This window comes from Amphibalanus amphitrite, unplaced genomic scaffold (genome assembly GCF_019059575.1).
Source record: "Amphibalanus amphitrite isolate SeventyFive unplaced genomic scaffold, NRLGWU_Aamphi_draft 002288F_arrow, whole genome shotgun sequence".
In the NCBI taxonomy this organism is placed as follows: domain Eukaryota; kingdom Metazoa; phylum Arthropoda; class Thecostraca; order Balanomorpha; family Balanidae; genus Amphibalanus; species Amphibalanus amphitrite.
Genome location: NW_024883769.1, coordinates 29,330 through 44,027, shown reverse-complemented (window position 1 = coordinate 44,027; position 14,698 = coordinate 29,330). Strand labels below are relative to the sequence as shown.

The window sequence follows — 14,698 nt, the reverse complement described above, 5'->3', positions numbered from 1 at the left end:
AATCATAGCTGGGTCATCAAAATTAAATCAAAGCCACTGAGCTGATGCACCTTGTCCCTAATATCCTGTGGTAAGTATATTTGTCCCGTCATTTTTTGGGTCAGGTCAAAGGTCAGGTCGCCAGAGTATTACCGAATACTACAGAGTACTACCGAGAAAGTAAGTACTACCGAGAAAACTGCTGATCATCGATAAATGATTGGCTTGATATAAAAGCTTTGTTGTTTGATTATTTTTCAATGATAGGTATTAGGTATCACGTGTAATTGTATTTCGAAGTTCTGCCTCATTATTAATTTTTTTTGACACATGCGCCCCCCCCCCGTTTTTGTTTCTAGGTGGAGCAGTGTTGAGCACACCATGCTTGACACCGCCGCTCCTCTGCCCGCCCCACGTGGCTGCCTCTGCCCTCCCCGGCTCCATCCCTGGCGCCGCCCCTGCGTCTGACCTGCCCCCGGGCGGTGGCCGGGCGGCCGGAGCGAGGCTGGTCCGGCGCGCGCGCGAGCTTTTGCTACCAGCGGCCGGTGTGGGCGGACGTGCGGCTCCCGGCGCGGTGACTGTTTCTGGAAGGAATTTCGACTACAAGTCGTATAAGGTAAGCACACCGTCATTTTTACTGATTATTAGATCGTTTGATCCTTATCAATTAGCGAGCAGGACGTTGGTGTTACAGATTGGTAGTGCACATTGTTAAAATTCCTAGAATGAGCTAAGAACGCAGAAACTAGAAAGTATACGGTCGGGGTAGCGGTCTAGATGGGCCTAGTTTATTTTTATGCATTTGTGACTGAATTAAAAAGGTTCTGTTTGCTGAACCTTTTTATGCCGAACCAGTATGCAGTATGCTAAAATTGCAGCATGCCGTTAAAGGGACCCTCCCACCTTAACATTAGATTTGAGTTGAGATAGCCAAAATGGGTCCCTGGCTCACAATTACCGGTTTCGGCACTCACAACATCGAGAAATGCCTTAAATCGGAAATATTGAATTTCAAAATTGCAGCATTTTGATTCAGAGGGGCTAATGCTTAGGAATACCCCTCTGAATGTGTGACGTCAGCGCAGATATCTAACGATTTTTAATTGTTTGACTAAAACGTTTTGTAGCACGCGGTGGTATATGCTATTTGCGCGCAACCTCTTGTCGCAAATGCCGCACTTCTAAAATAAAGTCGCTAGAAACAGCGGAGATCCCAAAAAAAGTAAACAAAAGTAAAAGTCTAATATCTTGAAAATCGGTGAATATTTTTCGGTGAAATTTGGTGGATATTCGTTTTCGCTCTTTCTGAACCGAGCGACACCACTTTCATGCCAATTCATAAACTTTTTTGAAGGTGGGAGGGTCCCTTTAAAAGCTTCTGTCTGTTGCATTTCATTAGTTAAAGTTTTTTACCTTTCTACGTTTCATGTGCGATATAATAGAACGGTTGATTTGCTGATTTCCGTGTTTTAATGTAGGTACCGTTTCGCCGACAGAGCAGCATCTGTCAGTTGCGTTGAAGATTGTTACATTTTCCGGTCAACATGGAACTGCCAGCCTGCAGAATCTTCACTGCGCCCTCAAACGTACGCTAATTACATTGTCGTATTCATAAAATTAATAAAATTATTTCAAATATAATACAGTTTGATTTAAGTTGTATCATTTGTTGTTACCTAACAGTAAAGTTAGCCTAATGTGTTGTATGTGTTTTACCTATACCTAATTTTATAAGATTTTTTTTTTATAAATCGTAGATGTATAAGAACTATCCGATTCAATCATTTCTTTTCTCGCTATAAAAACCGTTTTAATTTTATTCAACCCTTGAGTTGGTTAGACTGTCCTCGACTGTTAATCTAATCCAGTTAATTTTTTGTACGTGTCTCCCATGCTTTGTGGAAGAACGACTATTTAATTGGAGTGAATTTAAAGCAACGTCCTGTTTCAGTTTCTCCCACGGACCACAGCTCATGTGCAGCAGTACGTGCGTGCGCCGCCGTTGGTACCGAAATTAGAAACGTCCATCTGCCGGTCAAAACCGAACTACGGCCTACGGAAACTTCAGCTCTTGCGAAAGGTATGACATACACCTATAATTTAGTGAAGTTAATTCACATGAGCCACACTTTAGATATAAGGCCGCAGTGTCCCAAAATTTGCCAGTTTGGGTGGGAAATGACATCCAAATCCAAATAATTTTCCACTCTCACCTCCAACTTTCCAGGGCAACTTTCACTCCCTATTTTACCAATAAAGAGCATCTGCGGGTACCTTTTACCTCCCTCCATTTTCGATTCAATTAGCTTATAAAGGAGCTCCCACATCCTTCAACATTCACAAATACATTGTTGTTCCCTGTTTTCCGCTCTTTTTGTGCCTTTCTGACAGGCATTTTTCCACTCTCAGCCCTCATTCTACATGTAGTGACGAATATTCCCCTCCGACACCCAAGCCGAAATATAATTTTGGGACACTGTATAAGGGCGCCATATGGCCACGGCAGCTGGTGCGCCCTAAAACCACAATCAGCCAACACTTTAGATCTGGGCATGCCATATGGTCATGGCAGTCGGTGCGACCTGTCGCCGACAAACTGTCGTTCGGAGTTCTTTTCTGGTTGGATGTGGACTGTATTTTATTCGGTGAGTTTGTGCGACATTCGTAGCCCGCCCGCCTGCTATGTGAGCTCCTGGGTTTTTGATATTCGGCGATTTACAGTTGTAGATAGACGTGAAGATTTCCCGTAGAGGATTTATTGAAGTATACGCGAAGCAAGAAGCGGAAGCAGTTGTGAAGAAAACCGGTAGATGAAACACGCAGACACGGAGCACAATTCACTTTCGCTGTACAATCTGAAGCACTGACACTGCCCCGCCGGGCGCGGCTGCGCGCAGGAGAGTCGGTCTGCGCGCGTGCTTCTGTGCTCTGTCCCCGCTCAGCCGGGCGAGGCGTCGAGCGGGGCAGATCAGTCCGTGCGCACAGCGCGACGGTCGAAGTGAGACTCTGCCGGGGTCGTACGTGACCCACATTTTATACGCAATGCTTAAGACGTGTGCAAAACGAGTGCGAACTTGCACTGCAGCGGGGAGGTGGCTGAAGGCGCCAGCTTGGCGGCCTACGTGCCTTAAAACGACGTGTCTTTAATTTATATGTCGGTCTCGGTGGCGGCCGCGGCGCTGCTACGGCTCGGCAGCGTCGGCGGCACGCGTACCGACCGCCGGCCGCGTCTGCTCGCGGCCCCGCCCTGCACAATGCCTCACAACTCATCCTGAGTCTGGACGGGGTGACGGCGGTGCGGCGGCGGGACGGCTGCAGCGAGCGGCGGCGGCGCCGCGGTGGCACGGCGGCCGGCCGGCTATCACGGCGGCACAGCGGTAGCGCGGGTTGGTCCGAACACTTTCGTCGGTGACACGACCTTTAACCAAGCGGTCATTAATTGTTTAGTTATTTAGTACACTATGGCCACAATTAACGAACTAAGTACACATTCGATAAGGATTGCATTATGGACAAGGAAATATTAATTTTACGAGCAATTACGAGGTAATATGTAAATTCAAATGAAGTGCAGTTTCTATAGTATGAGCGTCATATATGACCGTAGCAGTTTGCGTGCCCATAAAGCGCCCATAGACAAATGATTACGGTTAGCATTAGGTTCTGTCTGTCTGTCTGTCTGTCTGTCAATAAAGTCAATCTGACAGTCAATTATTCTGTCAATTAAGTTGTGATTCTGCAGAATTCAATGTACTGATTTCCACTGTTGTTTTTATTTCATGCACGCTTGGCAGTTCGCCAGTTGGTGGCACTGCTCCGGCACACCGACCAATGGACGGCGCTTCCAGGGATCCCGTCACAAACTTCACTCGGTGAGTCGGAATACTGGGATGACGTTGGATTTATCGCAGAATTAACAACAACTGTTTAATCTGCTCTGTCCGACTACTTTAAAGTGACCATCCCACCTTAACATTAGTTTTGAGTTGAGATAGCCAAATTGGTGGCCATGGCCTGCAAATACCGGTTTGGGCACTCACAACATTGAAAAATGCTTTATTTTGGAGATATGGAATTACAAACTTGCAGTTTTCGGATTCTAAGGGGCTAATGCATTGGAATGCCCCCTTAGAATTTGTGACGTCAGCGGAGATCTAACGATTTTTAAATCTTAGACTGAAACCATCGTTAACACGTGGTGGTATACACTGCTTTGCTCGCAACGTCTGCCGCACTTCGAGGCTGCCAAATTATTGCTTCCAAATAAGTTGCTAGGAACAGCGGAGATCCCAAAAAGTAGACAAAGGTAAAAGCCTTGAAAACCAGTGAATATTTTTAGGTGAAATTTGGTAGATATTCATTTTTGATCTTTCCGAACCAAGGTACATCACTATTATGCCAATTCATTAGCCTTTTTAAAGATGGGAGGGTCCCTTTAAGATCGATAAAGTACCTAGTATCGTGTCGACATGCGATTTAACTAATGGATTATTCCAGTCGAATGCAGACAACTTTCTTCCGTGTCATTACGAGCCTCGTTATCGTGTGAAGACTGGTTGGGATGAGATGTGGGTACGTCGGCGGATGGATGAACTAATTGTTCGTTTTGTCGCCGACAGGTGGCGCTGGTGTCCAGCTGACAACTGACCGACCGCCCCGACCTGGCGATAGGAGCCCCTCGCAGGTGGGTCATATTTGGGAAGGGCAGGGGCCCCGGAGATGTGTTGACCGTTTACTATAATTGTTTTGATTCAAAAGTGGTTTGGCTCTCAGCACTGCTCTCGGCTATGCACGCGTTTTATATGAAGTAAAAGTAAACCAAGAAAAATGGGGAGAATTGGCCTTGCAAATAAAAAATCACAAATGAATCAGTTCTGATTATTACGATCTGTGCCTGCTGAACTAACTATAAGAAGAGTGATTATGTCATACTGTGCACCTTGCTTTGCAAAGCAATGCATTTATAATCATGGACAGTATCCATTTTAGCTGTCGGACCCAAACAAGTGTACTCAATAAAATTATGACACCTTAGGCCGTCTTAACTCGCGCCCCACTGGGGGGGGGGGGGGGCTATTTATTAACCCTCGCCGGCACAGGCCATTTTGCGTCCTTCGACGGCACAGGGGCCCCTCGCGTTTGGCCCCTGATCGAGCTAGAGCTTCGCGGAAAAAACGAGCGTGCTGCCCGTCACGAGACGAAGCCGATGATACCCAATTTTAAGGTCCTAGGTCATCGGATGACCTTCCAGGTCAGGTCAATGACCCGAAAACCGGGAAAATCGGGACCTGTTAGAAAGTCGTAAATTGTGGCTGCTATGTGGTTTTCCGGGGTGCTGATCACGAATATCGTGTTAGTTTTGATCAGAGATGATGTCTTTAAGCATTTAGACCAGGTCGGGTCAGGTCAGGTCAGGTCAACCGGTAGGAGTTGTGACGGGTATTCGTAATACGTGTCAACCGCCTCTGACAGCTTCGTAACATGTTACGAAGGCACCAAAACTGCTTCGTAAATGTTCAAATGGTTGCCAAATTCGAATTCAGCTCCAGAAACTAGCCTAGAAACATGTAAAACTCGAAAAAGTGAACCGAGGTCACCCGAGGTCACCAAAGGTCAATGACCTGACCTGACCTTCAGGTGACCTTGACACCCACCCTAATGTATGGGAGCGACATCAAATCACATGTTTGAACGTTTGAAACCACAAAAAGCTTGCAAACGCGCGGCTAATGTTAGCCGACATACGCCGAATCGCGATTCCGGCCAAACATGGTCTCGGAAAAGAGGTCACAGGTCAAAGGTCATTGGGGTCAGGGTCATGAAATTTTCAGGGTAGGTGTAAAATTGATCAATGCGAGGGTACTGAAAGTTTCGTCGCGATCGGCCGCTTTTTACGCGAGTTATTCGCGAAAAACCTTAGGGTGGGGTTGCATCAACCTGTGCCGGCGAGTGCCGGCGAGGGTTAAGGTTATTTGTAGCCCCTCCTCTCGTTTTTCTGCAATATCTTCTAAATCGCTGGACGTATCAACACGAAACTTTCAGTACTTTTGGCTGCATCAATTTGAAACTGTGTTTTTAAAAAAAATCGTAGCTACCATAGATCGGCCGGAAGTGACGTCAGAGTGACGTCATCTTCGGCCGATTTGATGCAAAATAATGATCTACGGCAATCGCTCTCAAGAGCTCAATTTGTAAGCTAGATCCAACTTCTTTGCATGGGAGGAATACAAAGGGCTATCAAACTGCGATATTAGATTTTCAAAACTTTGAAAATTCTGAGAATTAAATATATGAAATATAAAACTAAAACGATTTTCAAAAACGTTATGTTTTTAATTTTTTTTTTTACTACAAGTTTTTGACTTTTCAAAAAAAAAACAGCAATGTATGTGATAGAAGACATACCGATGACCTAGTCTCGGAAGTGTAAGCCCGATATATTCATAGATAGCAAAGTTATACACTTTTTAGTGAAAATGTCTATGTACCATTATCAAATTTTCAAATCAATTTTCAGGAAGTTTTTGACATCGTACACCAAAACAAATAGCACTATCGTGTCCCTGAGCTCAAACTGCATCAGATCTCGACTCAAATTGCAAAAAAAAAAAAATAGGTTCCCAGAATGCAGCCACCTCAGCTTCAGCTTGGCATCAGCCAGCCAATCAGCATGCTGCTTACAGCCAATGGGTTTAAACTACGCAATATGATTGGTCAACGCGTAATAAGCGTCTGCGTCAAACAATATTTTTTTATAGAATATAGTTCTTTCTATATTAAAATATAGAAAATAATATTTTCATAAAAAGGTTTTATGTTCTTTGCTGATCATTTTGAGCATAAAAAATCATAAATCCATTGCAAAAAAAACTAATTGCAGGCCGAAAGTGAACTATTTCCTTTAATGACTAATGAGTGTGTACCTAAACCGAAAATGAGCCTGATCTGGGTTAATGCTGGCGGGTGCTAGAATTAGGTATAGGTATTGTTAAGTTAACTATTCTGAGCAATGAAGTTTTGTCGATCAGTTTCCAAGTGCGCAAATCCCGAACAATGGGGGTTGATGCAACCATAGGAGCCCTCGCGATTGGCTCCTATGGCACCTAGAAACACCAAATTCTGTAGGTAGGTGAGATCCCTGAAATTCTCGCCCCTGTGCAAATTTGGTTGCTCTAGGTCAATATTAAGGGTGGTTTTGGGGGGTATACAGGGTGTAACGAAATTATCCGGACATTTTTTCGCCATATCTGCTCGCACAGTTCCTTTTTTAATGTTAGAAGCTGGAAAATTGGATGAATGCATACCTCTGGTATCTGCTCTCAACTCAGCAGTGACCTGACCTTGCGAAATGACTCTTGCTCTGAGTAAGAGTCGAGTCGCCGACGGGTTCATTTGATAGTTTTCGTTTAAGGCAGTGGAGAGAAAGGAGTACAGTCTCTCGTTTCGTAGTAAGGCTACGTGTTGGTGGCATGGTGGCATGAGCCAGAAGCTGGTCTGTCAGCAGCTGGACATCAGCAGCAGCCAGTAGCACATCTGCCTGAGGCGTAATAAGCTGGGACTTGGTGGCAGACTCAGCCCGGCCTCGATCGCAAAAGGCGCCCTTTGCCAAGTGGTGAGGAGAGTTGTCAAGATAGCGACAAGGAAACGGCACCAATTAATCCGCATACTGACTCGAATTCTTACCAAGGTAGATAATAAGAGGTCCCACATCATGATTCACCGTTACCCGCCCTTTAGCTTGGTTTTACTGCCCTTCAAACTGGAAAAGACAAGGAAATTGACGGGAAAACAACCAGTCCACCACCTTTGGCTTCAGGCCAGGGCGTGTTCACTGGTCGAAGGAAGACACGAATGAGGTGACCTGGTCGGATGGGAAGCTGTTCGAGCTGCGATACCCGTTGAACCGTCAAATCGGCCATGTGTGGGCTGCCAGCAGCTCGAATGTGCCGGCCGTCGCCGGCGTCAAACATCCGGCCAAAATCCAGACCTGGAGCATGTTCAGCTGCTGTGTAATATTCAAGCTGTTCATGACGACACAGAAAACCACTATCAGTGACGAGTATTACCGGCGCAACATCCTGGCTAGCGATTGGTTGGAGCCACTCAACCAGACGGCACAGGATGGCTCGGTTTCTGAACGTGTACCGATACCTGATTCAAGCCGCGCAGTCTTCATACGGGGCGGCGCACCACCTTCAAGTCCCTAGCAGAATGAGAAGTGATGCCGAGAGGACCTTTTTGTTCTTCTGGGCTAAAGGGCTATGGCTTGGAAATAGTTCCCATGCAATTCCGTCGATATATTATGGACTGTTGTCCATCAGGAGATGAATGAGGGGACACCCGCCACCAGCGCCGCCCAACTGCGGGCACAGGTTAGTAAGGCGCTACTCTATATAAAACCCACTGTGCTGGAAAATCCAGTGGCTGGATTGCTCCAAAAATGTGTACCTGCGGTCTTATGAAAGGTGGCTATATAATAATTCAAAAGGGAAAATATCAGAATGTCTTGCTTCTTAATTACAGCGCGAAGAAAGATGTCCGGATAATTTCGTTACACCCTGTAAATGTAAAAATTTCGCTTAAAACAGTTCTAAAGTTTTTCGCTTATAACTTTTGATTTAAGTACGATAAAGCAAAAACAAAAGCACCAGTGAACTCTGCACGTCAATGTGCGTCAAATGATATGCTTGCTTAAGTCCTACTTAGAACGTTAAGCACATCTTAAGTACAACTTAAGTCTTAACCCGCGCCGGGCCGGTGCTCCGCGACTTCCGCGCCGGGCCGGGGAATGTCTGAACACCCCCCACCCCCCCCCCCCCGTCAAACTCGGCTCCTGGGCCACGTAGCGACACGCGGTAAGCGGCATTCGAAAGAGCGTCAAAAATAATGACGGAAACACTTCCGTCATTTTTTTGTCAGGTCAAAGGTCAGGTCGCCAGAGGTCATCAAAGGTCAAATATAGTCTATTTCAACAATTTTGGAAACTGTCAACGGCTAACTGGGGAACCAGTAGAGCTACAGCGCCGCGGAAAAGCGCATTCGATAGCCCTTTTACAGACCTTTCTGAGCATTGTTCTCATATTTGACCTCAGGTCAACGGTTTAGCCTCCAGGGACCAGGGGGCAAAAACTGTAAAATAGCAGTTTTCACGAAAATGGTTTTTCGTCAATAACTTTTGACTCAAGAAAGTCACGACATTACTTTTGGACAGCGGCGTATTTCTCTCGTCGAGACGCGTCGAATGAACTATTTGTTGACCTTTCATTTTGAAAATTTGATCTCAGGTCAAAGTCATGACCTGACCGGAAAGGGTCATGTTGCATATCAGTCGATCCGTATCGTCAAGCTGAATACATCTGATATGTTTTCATTGCTCTAGCACGTCTTTATCAAAACTTATAGCCAGAAAACTGCTGGTGACCGTTCATGACGTGAGATGACCTCTGGGGCACACAGAGGGGTCACAGGTGCATTTTTCCAATTTAGTGTGTCATGTTTACCTATGAACCGATGTTTGAGAGGGTTTTGAACATCATTGGTCCAAAAGAGGCGCATTTCAATTTTATCCCATTGACTTATACTAATGGAGAGGTCGCAAACTTGACCTGACCTCAGGTCACCGATATCAAAATTCCGACATATATATTTTGTACATACTGTTACTCTTATCAATCGCTGAAAGTTTCAAGGCGATCGTTCAGTCGGTGTAGCTATGGCGAGGGTTAAATCTTTTTCTGAGGTGAGGTCACTTGACCTGACCTGGTGACCTGACCTTGACAGCCCTGTGTCTGAAATTTTCACAACATTTGTGGAACAGATGCATGAACAGGTGTGCCAAAAACGGCTTTTCTGCGAAAAACTGCAGGGGTGTTCAAACACCCCCGGCCCGGCGCGGGTTAAGAATGGTCGAAATGCCATGCATTTCATTCGACTCGGTTCTTCAAGAGGAACAGAATGACACCATTTTGAAAGCTTTATCCTTATTATGTGACAAGCACAAACGTCATTTGACCTCAGTTGACCTCATTTGACCTGACCCATGGATAAGTACACCAAACAAAGAAACACCAAGTGACATGCTGTTAATTATTGTGGCTTCAAAGCACAAAAGTGATGGAACGAAGCGGATATCTCCAGTGTTTTCCGAATTGAATATCTTCCCATAGGCTTAACATTACGACGTAATGACCTCTAGCTGACCTCAGGTCAGTGACATGAAAAAAAAACTGAATAAATGTTTTACAACTCCAAAATCTCTATGTTTTAAAACTCCAAAGGAGAAGTGAACCAAAATCGAGTTATGTGAACAGTATCCAAATTTATAATTTAATTGGAATTAAATCCACATTTATAATTTAGGTAATTGGAATTTTCCGGCACGGTTGTTATTACTGCTTGATAGAATTCACCCGGCTCTCTGAATCAATGCTTTGTCTTTTCAATAAACATTGGCCAGAATATTAAAGTCGTATAATTTCTAGAGCTATATATGTAATGAGATTTGTGATGGACAAGGGGTGATGGGTTGGGCTATAAAGAGGTATATCATTTGGGAAATCAATTCCTAATGTAAAATAATCTATATTATGAATTATAAGTTGTCCGTGCGTGCGTGCGTGCGTCATGACTTATGTGTCTTATTGCGCCTGAAAGGCGCCGCGTATCGACGTGAAATTTGGCATGCCGAATCTGTGGGCGTGGGCGGCCTTTGCATTAAAATTTGGGCGTGATCGGCCCAGGGGTGCGCCGTCAGCACGCGCTCGCGTGCGCCATAGGGTTAACACGGGAAACGGTCAAATTGACGATCGGGCGAAAACCGGCCTGCGGCGCTTGCTTCCCGGCTGTATAAGTCGGCAACGGAGGGTCGCAGCGAAAAGCGGTTTTCACCACTGGATAGAGGAGAGATGGACCTAGCGTATTGATATGGTTTCATAGTATAGCACGCGCCACGTGCAAGACAGCACCCCCGGTTGTGAAAAAATGACCGATTTCGTGCATTGTGACGGGAAAATCGATGCCGCTGGAAAACGGTTTGACGGAATGAAATCGGTGTGGTACCATTTTGCAGACAAATGTATCTGTAATCAGAGAATAGCAAACAAAAACTGATGATCCGTACCATTTCCTTAAAAATGAAAAATTAATTTGAAAATTTGATTCGCGCGGAGCGCGACGTCCTTTACAACATCAAAACGTATTGAAAACGCTAACCAATGGCTATGAAACCTACATATTCGGAAAGAGCATTCTTTTCTGACCAATATCCACCCAAAATATTATCGAAAAGTCAATAAACTTTTGTGAAAATGACTCAAACATACGACCGTGTTTTGTTAACGTTACAGGTATTTTTCGACAAAATCCGATCGATGGCTTATGGCCGGCAAGTCATTCAACTTTTGACAATAGCTATCAAAGCATGGGCTGCAATGCACCACCCGTAAAGAGGAACTCCAATCACTGAAAATAAGCGCCTACCAGTAAACAGCACATTATTGTACTAAGAATAACTCAGCTGCTACTGGGCCGATTGCACTGAAACTTGGACTGTGGGTGGAGAGGACACTCACCTGGCGATGCATGGTCGTTTGTCACAGGTAGGGTGGATCGATTGCACGTGCGCACGTGAGGAGTCCACTTATACATCTCAAGAACGGCTGGACCGATTTCGCTCAAATTTTGTACACTGTTGGGGACAATTTAGAAAGGTGGCTGGCACAAGTCATCTGGAGTCTCAGTTAGCGCGTGCGCACGTGCAGTGGGCCAGTTTTATATCTCAAGAACGGCTGGGCCGATTGCGCTCAAATTTGGTACGTTACTTTCATCGAGTATGAGAAGGGTAAATATGTGTAGGTTATTAGTAAGGTAGGGTATGGGTAGGTTAGGGTAGGGTAGGGTAGGGTGGGTTTGAGTTCGATAAAGGCAAACCATGAGAAAGGCTCTAACAACCCGCAACCAGCACCAGCATACCATGCCGTTCAAACAAATATCCAACTCCGACAAAATAAGACATATAAAAATCAAAAGTTCCCACACCCAAACTAATGCCCCCTCAAACGCATCTATCAAAACGCACAGTTTAGCGCAAAACATGCCATCTAGTACTTATTGAAGTTGACACTTCATAATTGACAATCATAGTTGACAATCATAAGAGCATTGGGTACATACCAGATACATTGAGTGACATTATCATAGTATGCTCGTTTTGGCAGACAACTCCCATGTGTTTACCGAGCACAAATAGAAAATAATGTGTTTGCGTAAATAATTTCTTGGCTAGACACAGAAGCTGGCAAAATCTTCGTCAGGGATTCGATAATGAACTTCGAGCTAAACCACTTTGAAAAAAAAACGAACTATAGTCCTGTATTGTGCGCCCTGTTTCACTAGTTTCGGGGAGAGAAGAGACTGTACATAGTGTTTACTTAACCCCTTCCCACTCGGTCATATATACATACACAATGTAGGTACTTTCAATTTAAAACTGCGAATTGCCCTGTAGGTAATGGCAATTAAATTGAACAATAACGCTAAACGACATTAACAATACTTCGATAATTGATGCTTCCGATTTTTAACATATTTTCGATTTTACCTATTTTGCTTGTCGTTTAAGTTTAAACCCGCGCGGCGCCCCACTGGGGGGGGGGGGGGCTATTCATAGCCCCTTCCCGTTTTTCTGCAATAACTTCCGAACCGCTTGACGTATCGACGCCAAACTTTCAGTACCTTCGGCTACATCAATTTGACACCTTGTGTCAAAATTTGAATTTCGTAGCTACCCTAGGTCGGCCGGAAATGACGTCAGAGTGACGTCATGTTCGGCCGATTTCGACGCAAAACATTGAACCACGGCAACCGCTCCCAAGGGCTTAGTTTTTAAGCTAGATCCAATTTCTTTGCATGAGAGGACTCAGAATAGACTGCGCTATCAAACTGGTATCTCGGATTTTCAAAATTTTGAAAATTTTGATAATTATTAATGATAAAATTTAAAATTTATTTTTTTTTAGAAAGGTTTTACTTTTTCGAAACAAAAACGGAATATATGTGATAGAACACATCCTTATGATTTACTCTAGCAAGTTTTAGCTAAACATCTTCAAAAATGGTCAAGTTATACGCATTAATGCAAAAAATTCACAATTATAAATTTTTCAAATCAATTTTTCAGTACGTATGACATCGAACACCAATATAAATAGCACCATCGTGTCCCTAAGCTCAAACTGCATCCGATACACTTTTGTGTTGAAAAGTTTTAATTTCGAAATTTGGCCTTTTTTACCTGAAAGTGACCCCACCTTAGTTAAATTCAACTCAAAATGACCTAAAATGACACGAACGACATCAAATTCGAAACATATGGGCTAAATGGACTATAAAACATGTGTCACGTGACCGACGCATGACACTATTTCCGTGACCTGTGATGACCTGACCGGTGACCCTGACCTGAAAATCAAAGTACAAGTTTGGTACCCTCAGGGTATCTAAAGCATCTGTTCACGAGTGTGTAAACCAAAAATCAGCCTGATCTGACTTGTGAGACGGCAGCCAGAGCCCAAAATGTGAACAAGCCAAAATGCTAATAATTTTTACTTTGACCTGACCTGTGACGTCATCGGTGACCTCGAGGTCAATGAAATTAGGTTTTGCTCGACATTTTTGTTTTTTCCGGGGCTATCGGACGCCGTTTAAATTTTGACGATCGGCTCAGTAGTTTCGGAATTAGGAGGGGGGCTATGAAGAGCCCTCCCCCAGTAGGACGATCAGACTCCTAACCTAAGTCTTTCTTCCGCAGGCTGACTGCACGCGGGGAGCCGCCCTTTCAAGACTGGCGCCGGTGTCCTCTACAGTGGAGACCATCGCGGCAGCATGTGTGAATCGGAGAAGAGCCGGTGGTGTCGCGCAACAGTCACTGGATGTGACTGATGGTGTCCGAGGGGGTAATCGGGGGGGAGGGGGCAGGTACACCTGCCCTCTCTCCTCATTACCCCCTCCCATGCTTGGGTGGTATGTTTGAGCCCAAGCACTGTATTGGGGGAGGGGTACAGGGTGGTCCCTGGTGGACCACTCTTGTCGGGGACGTTTGGGTTGGGGGGGGGGGGGTCAGTCACCAGGTGGTGGCTACCAGAAACTGTAGTCACCACCTGGCTGAACCCCCCCCCCCCAGCCCACACATCCCCGACACTGGTCGGGGGCGTGTGTGTGTGTGTGGGGGGTCAGCCACCTGACTGAGTCCCCCCCCCCCCCCAACCCGCACGTCCTGGACACCGGTCCGCCAGGGGTTCCCTGTTACCCTCTCCCCCACCCAGCAGCTGGGACGGGGTATGTGTCATGTGAAAGAAATAAACAACCGATGTATTCAAACATGTATTTTCCTCGTTTCGATGATCACCCTCCTCCCTCATTCCCCCCCCCCCCCCCCCCCAACACACATGGTAGGGGAAGGGACCACATGGGGACCCCTCCCCCATATGGGGGTAATCAGGTGAAGGCAGGCACACCTGCCTCCCCCAATTACCCCCCTACACATGGTAGGGGAGGGGGTGATGAGGGGGAAGGCAGGCACAACCGCCTTCCCCCAATTACCCCCTCCTTACACATGGTGGGGGAGGGGTAATCAGGTGAAGGCAGGCACACCTACCTTCCCCCCATTACCCCCCCCCCCCTACACATGGTAAGGGAGGGGGAGATGGTGGAAGGCAGGCAC

At 45.6% G+C, this 14,698-nt stretch overlaps 1 protein-coding gene across 1 annotated transcript; it reads left to right on the top strand.

The window, feature by feature from the left end:
• Positions 1 to 338: 338 nt before the first annotated feature.
• On the top strand, positions 339 to 14,355 carry LOC122376769 (the record flags this gene model as incomplete). The annotated part of the gene is made up of 6 exons (XM_043356712.1): positions 339 to 595; positions 1,481 to 1,565; positions 1,931 to 2,059; positions 3,774 to 3,851; positions 4,599 to 4,663; positions 13,787 to 14,355. Coding segments are annotated over 6 exons (836 nt in total), but the record flags the coding sequence as incomplete, so codon positions are not given.
• Between the last annotated feature and the right edge of the window lie 343 nt (positions 14,356 to 14,698).